The sequence below is a fragment of the Gekko japonicus genome, unplaced genomic scaffold (genome assembly GCF_001447785.1).
Source record: "Gekko japonicus isolate JY-2015 unplaced genomic scaffold, Gekko_japonicus_V1.1 scaffold431, whole genome shotgun sequence".
Taxonomy (NCBI): Eukaryota; Metazoa; Chordata; class Lepidosauria; order Squamata; family Gekkonidae; genus Gekko; species Gekko japonicus.
Genome location: NW_015162492.1, coordinates 134,113 through 146,846, shown reverse-complemented (window position 1 = coordinate 146,846; position 12,734 = coordinate 134,113). Strand labels below are relative to the sequence as shown.

Genomic DNA, 12,734 nt, shown 5'->3' with positions numbered 1-12,734 from the left:
TAATGCCAGTAGCTCACAAAGTAGAATTTTTGCTCACAGGACTCCATAGCTTAGAGGGAGCATTGGTGTCAACGCAACAAATGCTGTGGATGCTGGAGAACAGAGTGGGAACATGGGGCAGAAAACCCAGCTATGTAGAGGTGATCATACTTTGGATGCAGGTGACCCAAGGTTCCATCTCCAGTTAAGATATGGTCAGAAAGCAGGGCTTGGAAAGATTCCTGGCTGAGCACCACTCCAAGCTGAAGTAAAAAGTACTAAGCTAGGGGGAACAAGGTTCTGACTCACAGATAGATTCTTATGCTTGCAAGAATGATGCACTGTCTCCTACCCAGCCCACACAAAGTGATCTCCCTTTCACATAAAGCCAGGGAAGGTTTGCCGCCATCCTCTGGGACCACTCCACATCTTTAAAAAGGTAAAGGTTCCCTTGCTTGAAAGCCAGTCGAATCCGACTTTGGGTTGCGGTGCTCATCTCCGTTTCAAAGCCGAAGAGCCAGCGCTGTCCGAAGACGTTTCCGTGGTCATGTGGCCGGCATGACTAAAGGCATCTTACTGGGACACAAAAAGGGATCAAGGGAACCTACCGTGAAGTTTGGATTCCCTGGTTGGATTCGAAGCTCTGCCAAGACCCAGATTCCATTGGTCAGCTTGAGCGATTGGTACAGCATATCTTGGCCTTCCACATTCCTCTTCGCAATGGTGAAGATATTGCTGCCCTGTAGTTTGCTACTAACCGCATCTGGGGGAAATGGAAACTGCTTTTACCAACTCATATTCTGAAGTAGGGCTACGTACACCTACCGTCAGACCAGAGAATATGATAGCGGGTGCAAAACCCAGCTTGTGGGCAATTCTACCTCCCATTTAAAGGGAGGGCTGGGAACAATTAGAAAAACCAGAAGTTATACAGAAACAATTATAAAATGCGTATAATTAATCCAGCTTCTCAGTGCAGAAGTGTTTCATTCAGCAAACAGCCCTGATTGTGGGACCGTATCAATACTGCTCATCTGTGATGCAAGGCATGGAATTCTAATTAATAGATTTCTATCTTGCGCTTCTTCAGAAAACCAGGAAGTGGCATTAGAATAAATGCACTGAAACAAATAAATCCGCAACATACAGTGATTCACAACAATTTAACAAATCAAGGAACAGGAAATAGGAAGCGGCAATTAAAACCTCCCTTAAAGAAACATTTAGTCCCCTAAAGGTGTGCGAGAACCAGTGGGGTGTCCCCCTAGGATTTGGTATCTCTGTTGCAGAGTCTTAAAGAATCCCAGCTTTTACTTTTTTCAAAAAGGTTCTAGCCCATACGGTCAAGATTTCCTCTGTAACCAGTATGTGGGCTTGGTGAAATCTTAGATGAACTTCCATGGGTTCGGGGTGTGATTTCAGCATGGAGATGACATTCACCGTGCCGCCACCCCCCCCCCAAAAAAAAAGAGAACCAGGAAAGTGCCTCTATGCCTAATATCACTTGCCAAGTTGCCACCTCTAACAACTCACAGTGCAAGCTTTCAGCCCAAGAAAACAGAAGCCTTGGAGCGGGGGGTGGGTGGGGAGAAATCCCTCCAGAATTCTGCAGTATGGCATTTGATTTCTCCCCTCAGTTTAGGGTTTTGACAAGTTTGGTTACAGAAAAGGAGATCTTGACAGAGGTTTTGTTCTAGTGTACGAGAGACCCAGCACGGCAGCTGTCGAGTGAAACCCCAGGCAGCATTCCAAATCAATCTGGCTTGAATGTCACACTGCTTTAAGGGGGAATTAAGGAAAGTTTTGAAAGAGTGCAAAGAAAAACCACAGCGGCTTCTCTCTGCAGTGGATCACACACAAGCGTAGAACACCAGTCTCTGGCACAGCAGCATTGCACAGAATAGTTTTCATGGTAGCAAAAGAATCGTTATTCTTGTAATTAGTGTGCAAGGACCACGTAGCCACAGTCATTCATGCCTTCACTGGACTACTGCAATGCTCTCTACATGGGACTGCTTTTGAAGAGTGCCTGGAAAACTACAATCGGGCCAGAGTATAGCAGCAGCAACTAAATGGACCCCATCATGGCAATTCAGTGACATCTGCAGAGGTACCAGTCGGTTTCTCTGCCCTGATTTAAAGTGTTTGTTTTAACCTTAAAAGACCTGAGCAGCCTTGGTCTAGAAGACCACATGGGCTATTTATGTCTCACATGAACTGACACATAGGAAGACCTGGTTGCTATGTGGGAGGGGCCTTCTCAACTATTTCGCACAAGGCAAATCCACCCTGCCCCTGTCCTCTGGGCATCCCAGAACCAAGTCAAGCTGGAGGTTTTTCAGGAACTTTGATGCCTAGATTCCATTACATCCTGTTTGCTTCTGCGGTTTCTGATTTTATTGTTGGCTTCTGTTTTTCTCTATGAGCAGTTCAGTTTCCCCCCGTATTCTCAAAACACAATTGCACACCTTAACACACAATGTGTGAATCTACCTTTAATATCAGAAAATCAGGAGGGCATAAGAGATGGCACACTTGGCTCAAACCAAGAGTTCTGGGTCCTTGGCTACTTTAAATCTTCACATTTCTTCCATTTATTTTCATAATACTATTTCCTTACACTACAGACCAAAAGAAGAAGAAGAAGAAGAGATTGGATTTATACCCCACCCTTCACTACCCAAAGGAGTCTCAGTGGCTTACAATCTCCTTTCCCTTCCCCTCCCCACAACAGACATCCTGTGAGGTAGGTGGGGCTGAGAGAGCTCTCCCGAAAACTGCCCTTGAGAGAACAGCTCTGAAAGAATTTATGACTGACACAAGGTCACACCAGCAGCTCCATGTGGAGGAGTGGGGAATCAAACCCGGTTCTCCCAGATTAGAGTTCGCACTCCTAACCACTACACCAAACTAGCTCTCAGTTCCAGAGAGTTCCAGAGGTTTGGTGGCACAAAAGAAGGCCCTCTGCCAGGTTGCTAGCTGCCTAATCTCAAGACAGTAGGGGCACCCAAAGCAGGCCCTTGGAAGATAACTAAAGTTCATAAGGGAGTAGGTGGTCCCAACTAGCCATGCAGGGCTTTAAAGGGCAACACCAGCACCTTGAATTGTGCCTGGAAACTGACTGGAAGCCCACATAGGTGGACCAAAACTGGACTGATATTGGTTGGTCATGTACTAGCTATTTTAAATTCCCTTTGTAAAATCAAAAGATGCTTGCAAAAACTCCCCAGTGTGCTTTGACAATTTACCTCTATTAAAACGCAATTCCTGAAATACAACAAAAACAAAACAAAAACCATCAGTAGGACAACATTCCATCCAAAATCACTTCAAGGCATATGGCATTGCAATGCCTTTATTTAGCATTTGTTTTTGAAAAAAATCTTTTAAAGGTCTTTTAGAGTTATATTACTCATTTTGTGTTACATCTTTTTAATATTTTTCTTTAAGGCATAGATGATGTTGTATGTTTGATTCCCTAGACGAAGGAGTTATAAAAAATTCATGATGCATTTTGAAACTTACTGTTGACAGAAAAAATTAATTCCACTCTTTTAAAAATACCACTGCACCCTTGGGGCCCTTGCCTACATTTCTGATGCTTGGTGCACCTTCTATTATTTCTTAGATTGACATAACCCGTGTCTGATTTTACAGTTAATGAAAACTGACTGTTGATCGGAATCTAGAGTGGATGTTGCTGGTTCTGCATGTCCTATTGCAAGGTTTGCCCTGGGGAAGAAGATCCTGTTACACATTTTATGACTCACAAAGCACATGGCTGTACGACCTTCGGAAAAGCTGACTTGCATGATTGTTTTTGAGATAGCAGGTTTTAGCAGGTTACATGTCTATTTTTTTTTAAAAAGAAGCTAAACTAAGTCTTTGTAATACCTAAAAAGTCTGCTGCCTGGGCTCTTCTATAAAGGAGGGGAACTGGTGCTGAGTTCACTGCCCCAGGCCCTTCCCAACGGTGTTTTTACCCTCCCACTGGACAAGAAAAAGTATTAAATGCTGATCAGACCTACTGCAGTTGGCCAGAGGAGAACTGCAGACTAGGGGCATGGAACCAAGGCCACCAGCCTCAACGCATCATGTTGTGCTTCTCCATTTCAAACTCATTACCTACGATTTGCCCAGTGCGTATTATGAAAAGACAACAAAGACAGAATAATGGAATCTGTTTAAGCATGGGAACAAGGTGTTTTAGGCTCACTGCACAAAAGGATGGTCTCAAAACCTTTGGGCAGTATTAATGCTAGAGCCAGGCAAGTGTGAAATTGCAAGCTGGGAAGGGGAGACTCCTTCTGGAGGGAAGGAGTGCAGGGCCTGGGCTTATGAACAGCAGTGATTCTAGCCAAGAAAGATCAGGTAGCTCTTTTCTCACCTGCGTTGAGAGGACAGTCTTTAATCTGAAATTGTGCTTCATTCTCATTTGGGATGTCCTTCCAGGTAGCCAGGAACATCTGCCGCTCTGAGGGAGCAAGGAGAAAACACTGCGTGAACCCTGGGGAGAGGAGCCAACCCCTTCCCCAAGACATAGACCACGCTAGTTACTGGACATGTGGCCCCTACCCTAAAAAGAAGGCCACCTTCTGGTGTCAGAAAGGCTTTCATTCAGTACTTTGGGCATGAAAACAATATCCTTGCCTAGTTTGTCCCCTGACATCTATTGTCCGGGGATATACTGCCTGTGACCATAGAGGCCCCATTAAGCTACCCTTACAGAGATGCCTTCATATTCAATGGTGGATACAGTGACCTTCCACAGGGGGACAAAACGGTCACAATGACTATGAAAAGCTGAAGCTCAACTCCAAAGTATGAAATAAGCAGGGAGTTCTCGAAACAGAGTGCAGCTGCTGTCCTGGATAATTAGCGCCACCTAGTGTTCACTAGGAATCTCAAACACGCACAGGTCACTGCGCACCCTAGCCCTCGACCCTCCCCATTTAAAGCCAGTGCAGCAAACAGAACACAGTGGTCCACAGTAGGCTCAGGGATTGAAACTGAAGGGGTACTCCCACTTACACAGGCATTTACCCCCCCCCCCCCCCCAAAAGGCAGGCTTTAGTTTTGCAGCTGCTGAATAGTTCAGTTCATATGGCTATCCTGCTTTCTCCTCTGACTTGGCAGAGCTCAGAGAGGAGGCTGTTTTTCCTGGCAGTGGCTCCTGGGATTCCTCTGCACCTTTCAGCTGCATCAGGGAACCCCCTTAGCCCCTCCTTCAGGATGTCATCGCTGGCTGAACACTGGCAGGGAACGGAAGAAACCAGTGTGGCATGAGGCCCATTCACTCCAAGGGGCTCAGAGTGGGGAACACATCAAATGGGACTCTCAGAGCATCCTTCTGCCCTCCCTCACTGCACACAGAAGGGTTTGGATGCGGGCAGCCCATTTTCACACTTCTGTTTGGCCACTGAGCAGTTTTGAGTACAGTCAGCCAAACCTACCTGAGCAGGGCTGTTGCGAGACTAGAATGCCAACAGAATTCCTTCACACAAATGGCGACTAAATCTCAGTGCCCCCTCCAATTTCCTTTTGGAGGAATATCTTTTATGCACTGCCACTTCTGTGGCAGCCAACCTACCCATTTTCCCATCTTCCACGAAGAGGATGTGCAGGGGGTAGAGGGTGCTGAAGTAGAACACATCTATGTTGTTTTTCACAGCCACCTGGAAGCGAAGGAGAAAGGCTTTCTTTCCAGTATGGATCAGAATATACCCCTTTCCCCCATCCTCTCACCCCTCCATGACACAGGGGGGAGCATCATAAACATCCAGCTCTGCAATTTACAAAGATGTTGACTGGAGTCCACCAAACAAGATGTCTTTGCATGACTTCACATGTGGCAATTCTGCAGGAGTGCAAATGGACACGGAATTGGTTTATAATCAGTTTTTTAGCTCTTATGACTTACAATATGCTTAAAACTGTCTGGGCAAGGCCAGCAGAGATCTCAGAAGCCACAGAGGGGGGCTGGGTAAGAGTAAGTTGCTGGAAGCAGGATGCCAATTGCTCTGCCTTGCTTCTTGCTCTGCCTCATGAAGTCGTAAAATCAAGGCTACGCAGATGAAGTAGTACCAGCATGCACCACTCAAATTTTGTTGGTGCAGAAAGGCATTGCCCAGGAACAGAATTTGCATAGCGCAGCCCCTGCTATTAGGCAAAGGTGACAAGCTGAGGTGGAGGGAGAAACGCTGAGGGAGTTTTCCTGTTCTAACACCCTCTCCACCCAAACTACTACTCCTACACTAGAAAAATTATACATGTACCTGTACAAGCAAGAGACAGGTTTATTGGCCCCAGTATTGTGTGTCTTTAGCTTCACTGGGGCAAAGTGTAAAACCTTGCATGTGAAGTTAACACTGATCCAGGAGGTCCACTGTCCAAACCTCACCTTCCATTATCGCCTCCATTAGGTGGCCTTAAGGCTGAGATTGTCTTGCCCAACACTCCCCCTCCAAAGTCTGCAATATACAAATAATACTAACCTACCTTATAGGGCCGTTGTAAGGGTTAAAAGATAACACACATTTTGAACACTGGAAATTCTATAGGAATGCTAAGCAGTAACAACATGCTTCATAAAGCAGCCAGTGGCCAGTTAACTCCACCGCAATCTCACAGGAGTTGGCCAGTAGCTCACTTTGGAATAAACTCTCAAAGTTAATTCCTGTGAAAGTTATTCTTCTTGCCACCTCAGAGGAAAAGCTAATGACTGGTATCTGTACAAAGGAATCAGACTGGTCCATCTTTCCCTCATTTCATGGTACTGCCCTTGAGAGAAGGACTCCTGAGTCCAGTATCAGCTGCCAAGTCAGGAGGTCTCCTTGGCTCACCTGAAGGTTATTAAGGGGATCCATCTTCATCACTGAGCCAACTGTGTTGAGGGGAAGGGAGATTTCCACACTCTGGTTCGGAGCAAGAGGGGCATGGACTTGAAGAGGAGCAGCGGGGGCCAAACCGAAGCTGAAGAGGAACATCAAAGGTGACAGGTAGTGACTTGGTGGATGCAAGTACGGAGGACCACTTACCAGGATTGATGGACAGATGCTAGCAGTGGGAGGTTTTCCCTTGCGTGTGCCATGGGAGTTTGGATGCCAGGCTCCTGCCAGTCAGGCTGACAGAAAGCTCAGAAATGAGATGTTGCCAAAGATACTCAACAAGAATAAAGTCTTAGCTGCTGGCAGGTTCTTGCCACCTCTCATGGTAAGCCAAGTATTGATTCTATAACTACTACAGAACTGACCCTATTCAGTTTATGGAGAGGGTTTTTTTAAAAAGCATTGCCAAGTAAACACCGCTTTCTTTTCAGTCCTCCTTGCAAAAGAAAAGTTCACCTATCTGTTTACATTGCCTTCGCTTGCCCTCGCCAATCTCAACATGTAGCTGTCAAGTCTGGCTACATACAACCGTGACATCGTCCCATTCATCATGCGAGTCCCATCACTCGTAGATATAAAGGGTCAAGACAGATGCTGGACAGGAGATAACACATTTTTATTTTCACTTTAAAAATTGATGAGCTGAGGTGGAGGGAGGAACATTGGGGGAGTTTTCCTGTTCTAACACCCTCTCCACCCAAACTACTAGTCCTACACTAGAAAAATTATACGTGTACCCATAGTACTTAGGAGTGGGAATTAAAACAAAAATGGTGCCGTGGGAAGGGGGAAGTGTTAACCCTCCATCAAAAACCAGAGTCCTTCCTTTTTAAAGGGTGTGAGGCGGGGGAGAACACCACCATCAGGAGGAGATCTATGATCCAAGCTCTTGTTATATCGTATCTGTTTACCCTAACCTAGAAAGAAGAAACAGCAGCAGGAAGAGGGGGGATGCCAAGATTTACACACATTCAAAAGCTGTTTTCCATAACTCCATGGAAACAGTAAGTTTCCACACTGACTCCCCCCCAAATAGGAATGTATTTGGCACAGATGTATCCACAGCGGGCCACTTTGATTCCAAGGAACCATCCAGTTCACTGGTCTCTCTGTGGGATCCTGCAGGAAGTTCTAATTCCCCAGCAGATTCAGCCTCTTCAGTCAACTTCTTAGAGGGTCAGGAAAGCTCATCACAGCAGACACTCGGAGAGTCAAGATTCATCATGCGAGGCTGGCTACCTATCACCCTTCCAGATAAGAGGCTCACTTTGGGAAACAGGGGAAGGCCTAGCACAGGAAAAGGGAGGAGGCGGCTTTACCTGTTCCGGTTGAACTGGATGGCGAAGTCCGACATGACTTGCAGGGCCTTGTTAGCTAGGACCAGATCCATGGAGATGGAGCCCACCTGGCGGCTGAAGGTCCCCGAAATTTCTAGGCCTTTGGCTTTCACAGCCGGGAGCCAGACCTAATAGAGTACAACACCAATACCACCATGTAACTTGAGCCCAATGGTCCCCAGCCCATGCAGTCTCAATTGTGGCGTATCAGAGGCTCGATTCGTACTGATGGCCGACGTGACAATCTGCAGGGCTTTTAAGTGGAGAAAGATATTGCAGGGGCCCAGGGCCTCTTTAATGGCCAGCAAGAAAAACTGCTCCACTACTCAGGCACTTGAGAAACCTCCGCTGAATGTACACTTGGGGTGGGGGGGAGAAAAGGGTTCCAGGCACCAGCAACGGTTCCAACAGCTAAGCTCTCGTTACTTGCAAGCCTCAGAAGTCAGCACTACTCACCGTTTTGGGAGCCACGTAAGATCCTGACAAAGTGCCCACGCTGCCAGCCAGGTCAAAGAGGTCTCCCAAACCACCTCCAAGGGGTGCCCCCAAGTTCTGGGGCATGACTGCACTGGGAGCTGTAAAGCTGGGCCCGCTCATCTGCCAGGGAGAAGGACATCAGTCATTACAATGTCTCAGAGCAAATTAAAAGGAAGGCGGGAGGGAGACACGTGTCAATGTGGTGGCTTGGGGGAGGGAGAGGAGCAAGAAACAAGGTGTCCCTTCAGGAGCAGGAGGGCCTGTACGCCGTGTCTTTCAACTTGCCACCTCCAGAGCACATTACCCACAGACTTATCAGCAGAGGATCTCTTGTCTGCCCATCTCAGGATTCACTGCAAAGGATTCTGGGACATGCCTGGCCAAACCTTTAGGACTGATCGCTGTCCTACATGATCCAGAGCATGCATCCCACAACATGCAGCTCCGTGGCTGTGCATGGCAAGGGAAGAGTTGGGTACTGGGGCTGGCCGCCTTGCAGGGAGGCTTGTTTAATACATAACCAAGCCTCTTACTGAAAAGCCTCTGGGGTGGGCTTGCTGGGAGGCTTACCAGAGGCCCTGGAGCTCAGTCTGCAAATCATACTGAACAGAGCAATGCAGTATAGTGGTTAGAGCACTGGACTAGGACTGGGAAGACTCAGTTCAAATCCCCACTTGCTATGAAACTTTCTGGCCTTGGCCAGTCACCCACTCTCATCCTAACCTACTTTGCAGGGCTGTTGTGAGAATAAAATGGAGGGGAATTACATGTATGCTGACCTAAACTCCTTGGACGATGGGTGGGATAAAAATGTGCTATACTATGTAAACAGCCTTGACACTTGGGGCCACGAGGCCACGTTTTATGCCAACATCTAAACACAGCTAAGCGTCAGAACACTACACATGAAGCAAGACAGGGTGAGGAAGCCAGAGAGCTTTGGGTTTATCATCTAGGGCAGAACTCAGCAGCAGTTTCCCAGTTCAACTAGCTCATTTTTTTCTGGAGAGGGAAGGTGGTGGTCTTCCTTCTGAATCTGTATTGTACTTAAGAACTGAAAATTAACAGATGTCTGTGTTACAGGGTTAAATCAGGATAAGTGACATGGCAAAAAAAATTGCTAGCATGGGGTGGAGTAGGGTCTGGGACCACTAGTGGAGAGTCTTTTTAGTGTCCCACAACAATGTGCAATTCCCAGGGTTCTTTAGAGGAAGCTGGAAGAATTGCATTAGACTAAAAACTGGCTCTGTCTTTGGCGACTTGCAAAAGAGAGCCAACCATTGAGTCAGGCTGAACTGGAATCATGAACCTCTAGCTCCTGAAGTCAAACCACACTGGTTGTGTGAGATAAAGGAATCTACATGGCTGCAACCTGCAAAAGTGAGATGGTCATCAGGAGGTCTTGGGAATATTGGCTGCCCCCCCCCCCATAAGGGAAACCTGTAGCCTTCAAGGTTGTGAAGTCTAACACTGTAAAAAGGGCAAGCCTTTGCTAAAGCTGCAAGAAATACTAAGAAGGGCCTGGGCAAGTGATTCTGAAGTTCACAACATTTGGGACATAAATTCTCCTTACTAATACCCATGAAAGGAGAGAGGGGAAAGGAGAGAGGGAACAGGATCTTTAATGGCAGGGCATGTTCTAGGAAGCTAGTAAGAGGACTGAACCATACCCCTTCGGATTCGTCCCCCATCTCCAAGCAGAGAAGCAGGCATGGTGCAGAGAAGAGCCAGCCACATGCAGAGAGAAGAGAGAGAGAGGCGCGGGGGGGGGGGGGAGAAGAGAGACAAACAGAAAGGGAGGGACGAAAGAAAGAAGTTAGCCACTCAAGACTCCGTCACACAGATGCTAGTCACAGGCTGTGCTACCATGAAGCGAGACAGTCCCCTCACAGTACTTCTCCTGCCAGCCCATTCTAAGAAGCCGAAGGTGAGGTCTGTTCTAAGCTGTTTGCACATAGTCCAGGGCTCTTTTTGTAGAAAAAGCCCAGCAGGAACTCATTAGCATAATAGGCCACACCCAACAGCAGGAACTCATTAGCATATTGGGCCACACCCCTGACAGCACAGCTCATTAGCACATTAGGCCACACCCACATGTTACCAGATGTGTGGTTATCCAGCCACACCCACCTTTTGCTTGTTATTCTGTTTACCTTGTCGTCAAAACCCAGGGCCTTTTTTTGTAGCAGGAACTCCTTTGCATGTTAGGCCACACACCCCTAATGTAGCCAATCCTAATGTGTTCCTGCTGTTGGGTGTGGCCTATTATGCTAATGAGTTCCTGCTGGGCATGGCCAACTTGGGAGCCAGCTGGAACTCCGTTCCTGTGCGTTCCTGCCCAAAAAATAGCCCTGTAAACTCTGTCCTGCCTCTGCTTTACACCACCCAACTCGGTAAAGCCTCTACAAAACTTATTGGTTCACATTTTCTGTTGAAGACGAGTCTACTGCCCGTACTTACCAAATCATTTCTGGCCTAAAAAAAAAGAGGGGGGAAAATCTGGAGTATTAATTACCTGCCCTTTCCATGGAACATCTCCCAAAATGTATAAGCACATATACACTACATAAAAACCAGACCACACGCACATAAATGAAATAACCAAACCGAAAGCGACAGCTGCAGCCCATCGAGAAGAGGCGACCAATGTATTGCTCATCCGTGTACTTTGTGGAAAGGCAGGTGTGACGGATTCCAAAAAGGGAACACCTAGAGAAGGGCGATGTGCAGACATAGGGCGATGTGGAGAGATGGAATGTTTGGGAGGTTGATGGGCAGAAAACAGACAGGGAGGCAGTTGGAGGTCGGAGAGTGAGTGAGGAGGTTGTGAGCGGTTGGAGGCTAACAGCCATTGGGAACTGACACATTTTGGGAAGAATCCCAGGGAGCGGTTTAATTGTTGGAACATAGGGAACGTGTATCTGATTAAGGTTGTGCTGGAGGAAAATGTGAGATGTCACAGTAAAGCCGTTTTATTCTTATAAACAATGGAGTCCGGTCACTAATTTCCACCAGTTTTAAGAGCCTTGGAGTGAACCAAGAGAGTTTCATCACGAAGAACGAAATCAGTGGGTAAGTGGTCCCCGCTACTACCCAAAGCTAGCAGTGTCCCGCATGAGAGTGGTGTCCAAAAGGTGGTGGCCTGTAAGAGCCCGTGACAAGTGGTGGCAGCGTCGCGATTCGAGAATAGCCCACGTAAGCAGGGTGAAGGAATACAGAGAGGCAAGGCGGCCAGACTGTATTCAAACTGCTAGCGTAGTGGGAGGGAGGAACTCGTGACAGAGATGGCCCCTCCGCAGAAGAATGTCAGGGCAAAGGGAGATGAAGCAACAGCTGGGGAGAGTGCTGAAGAAAATCCCACCCTTGACATTGAAAACATGAGATTGAAGGTAGAACTGGCACGTATAGAGGCAGAAAGAGAGAAAGCCAAAATAGAAGCAGAGAAAGAGTTGCAAATGGCGAGGCTAAAAACAGAGGAAAGAGAAAGAGAGAGAGAAAGACAGTCACAAGCAGAAGAAAGAGAAAAACAGATCCAAATAGCCAAATTACAGGCAGAGTCACAAGCAGAATTATACCAACTAAAGCTGCAGGAAATCCAATTAAGAGCAGAGGTTGGAGGGCCTGGGAGAAATTTTGAAAACTCCAGAATAGAGCAAAAGAGATTCCCAAAGTACCAAAAAGGGGATGATGTAGAGGTTTTCCTATACAGCTTTGAAAGATGCTGTCAAGATATGCAAATACCTCCAGAGGAAAGGTTGGTGTATTTGAGACCACAGATCTGTGGAGGTTTAAGTGAAGTCTACTGGGAGATGAGGGATGGGGAAACAACAAATTATGAACTTTTTAAAGACAGAGTTCAGATCAAATATGGCTTAACAGCAGAGCAAAGCAGAAAGACTTTCAGGGAAATAAAACGTAAAGCAGGGGAGACATACGCCCAGTTAGGCTGTCGCATTGATAGGGCGTTAGACAGATGGGTTGAGGGAAGTAAAGTAACAACTTTTCCAGAGCTGAAACAACTGATCAGCCTTGAACAATTTTACAGCCAAATTCC

At 46.9% G+C, this 12,734-nt stretch overlaps 1 protein-coding gene across 2 annotated transcripts in view; it reads right to left on the bottom strand.

The window, feature by feature from the left end:
* Positions 1-12,734, bottom strand: part of AP1B1 (adaptor related protein complex 1 beta 1 subunit) — a 58,412-nt gene that overhangs the window by 4,019 nt on the left and 41,659 nt on the right. For both annotated transcript variants that reach the window (XM_015406047.1, XM_015406048.1), the window contains exons 15-20: positions 8,660-8,800; positions 8,186-8,331; positions 6,822-6,951; positions 5,570-5,654; positions 4,367-4,453; positions 588-742 (exon numbers count right to left, since the gene is read on the bottom strand). In XM_015406047.1, coding sequence (XP_015261533.1) covers positions 588-742; positions 4,367-4,453; positions 5,570-5,654; positions 6,822-6,951; positions 8,186-8,331; positions 8,660-8,800 — 744 coding nt within the window. The remainder of the gene's footprint in view (positions 1-587; positions 743-4,366; positions 4,454-5,569; positions 5,655-6,821; positions 6,952-8,185; positions 8,332-8,659; positions 8,801-12,734) is intronic.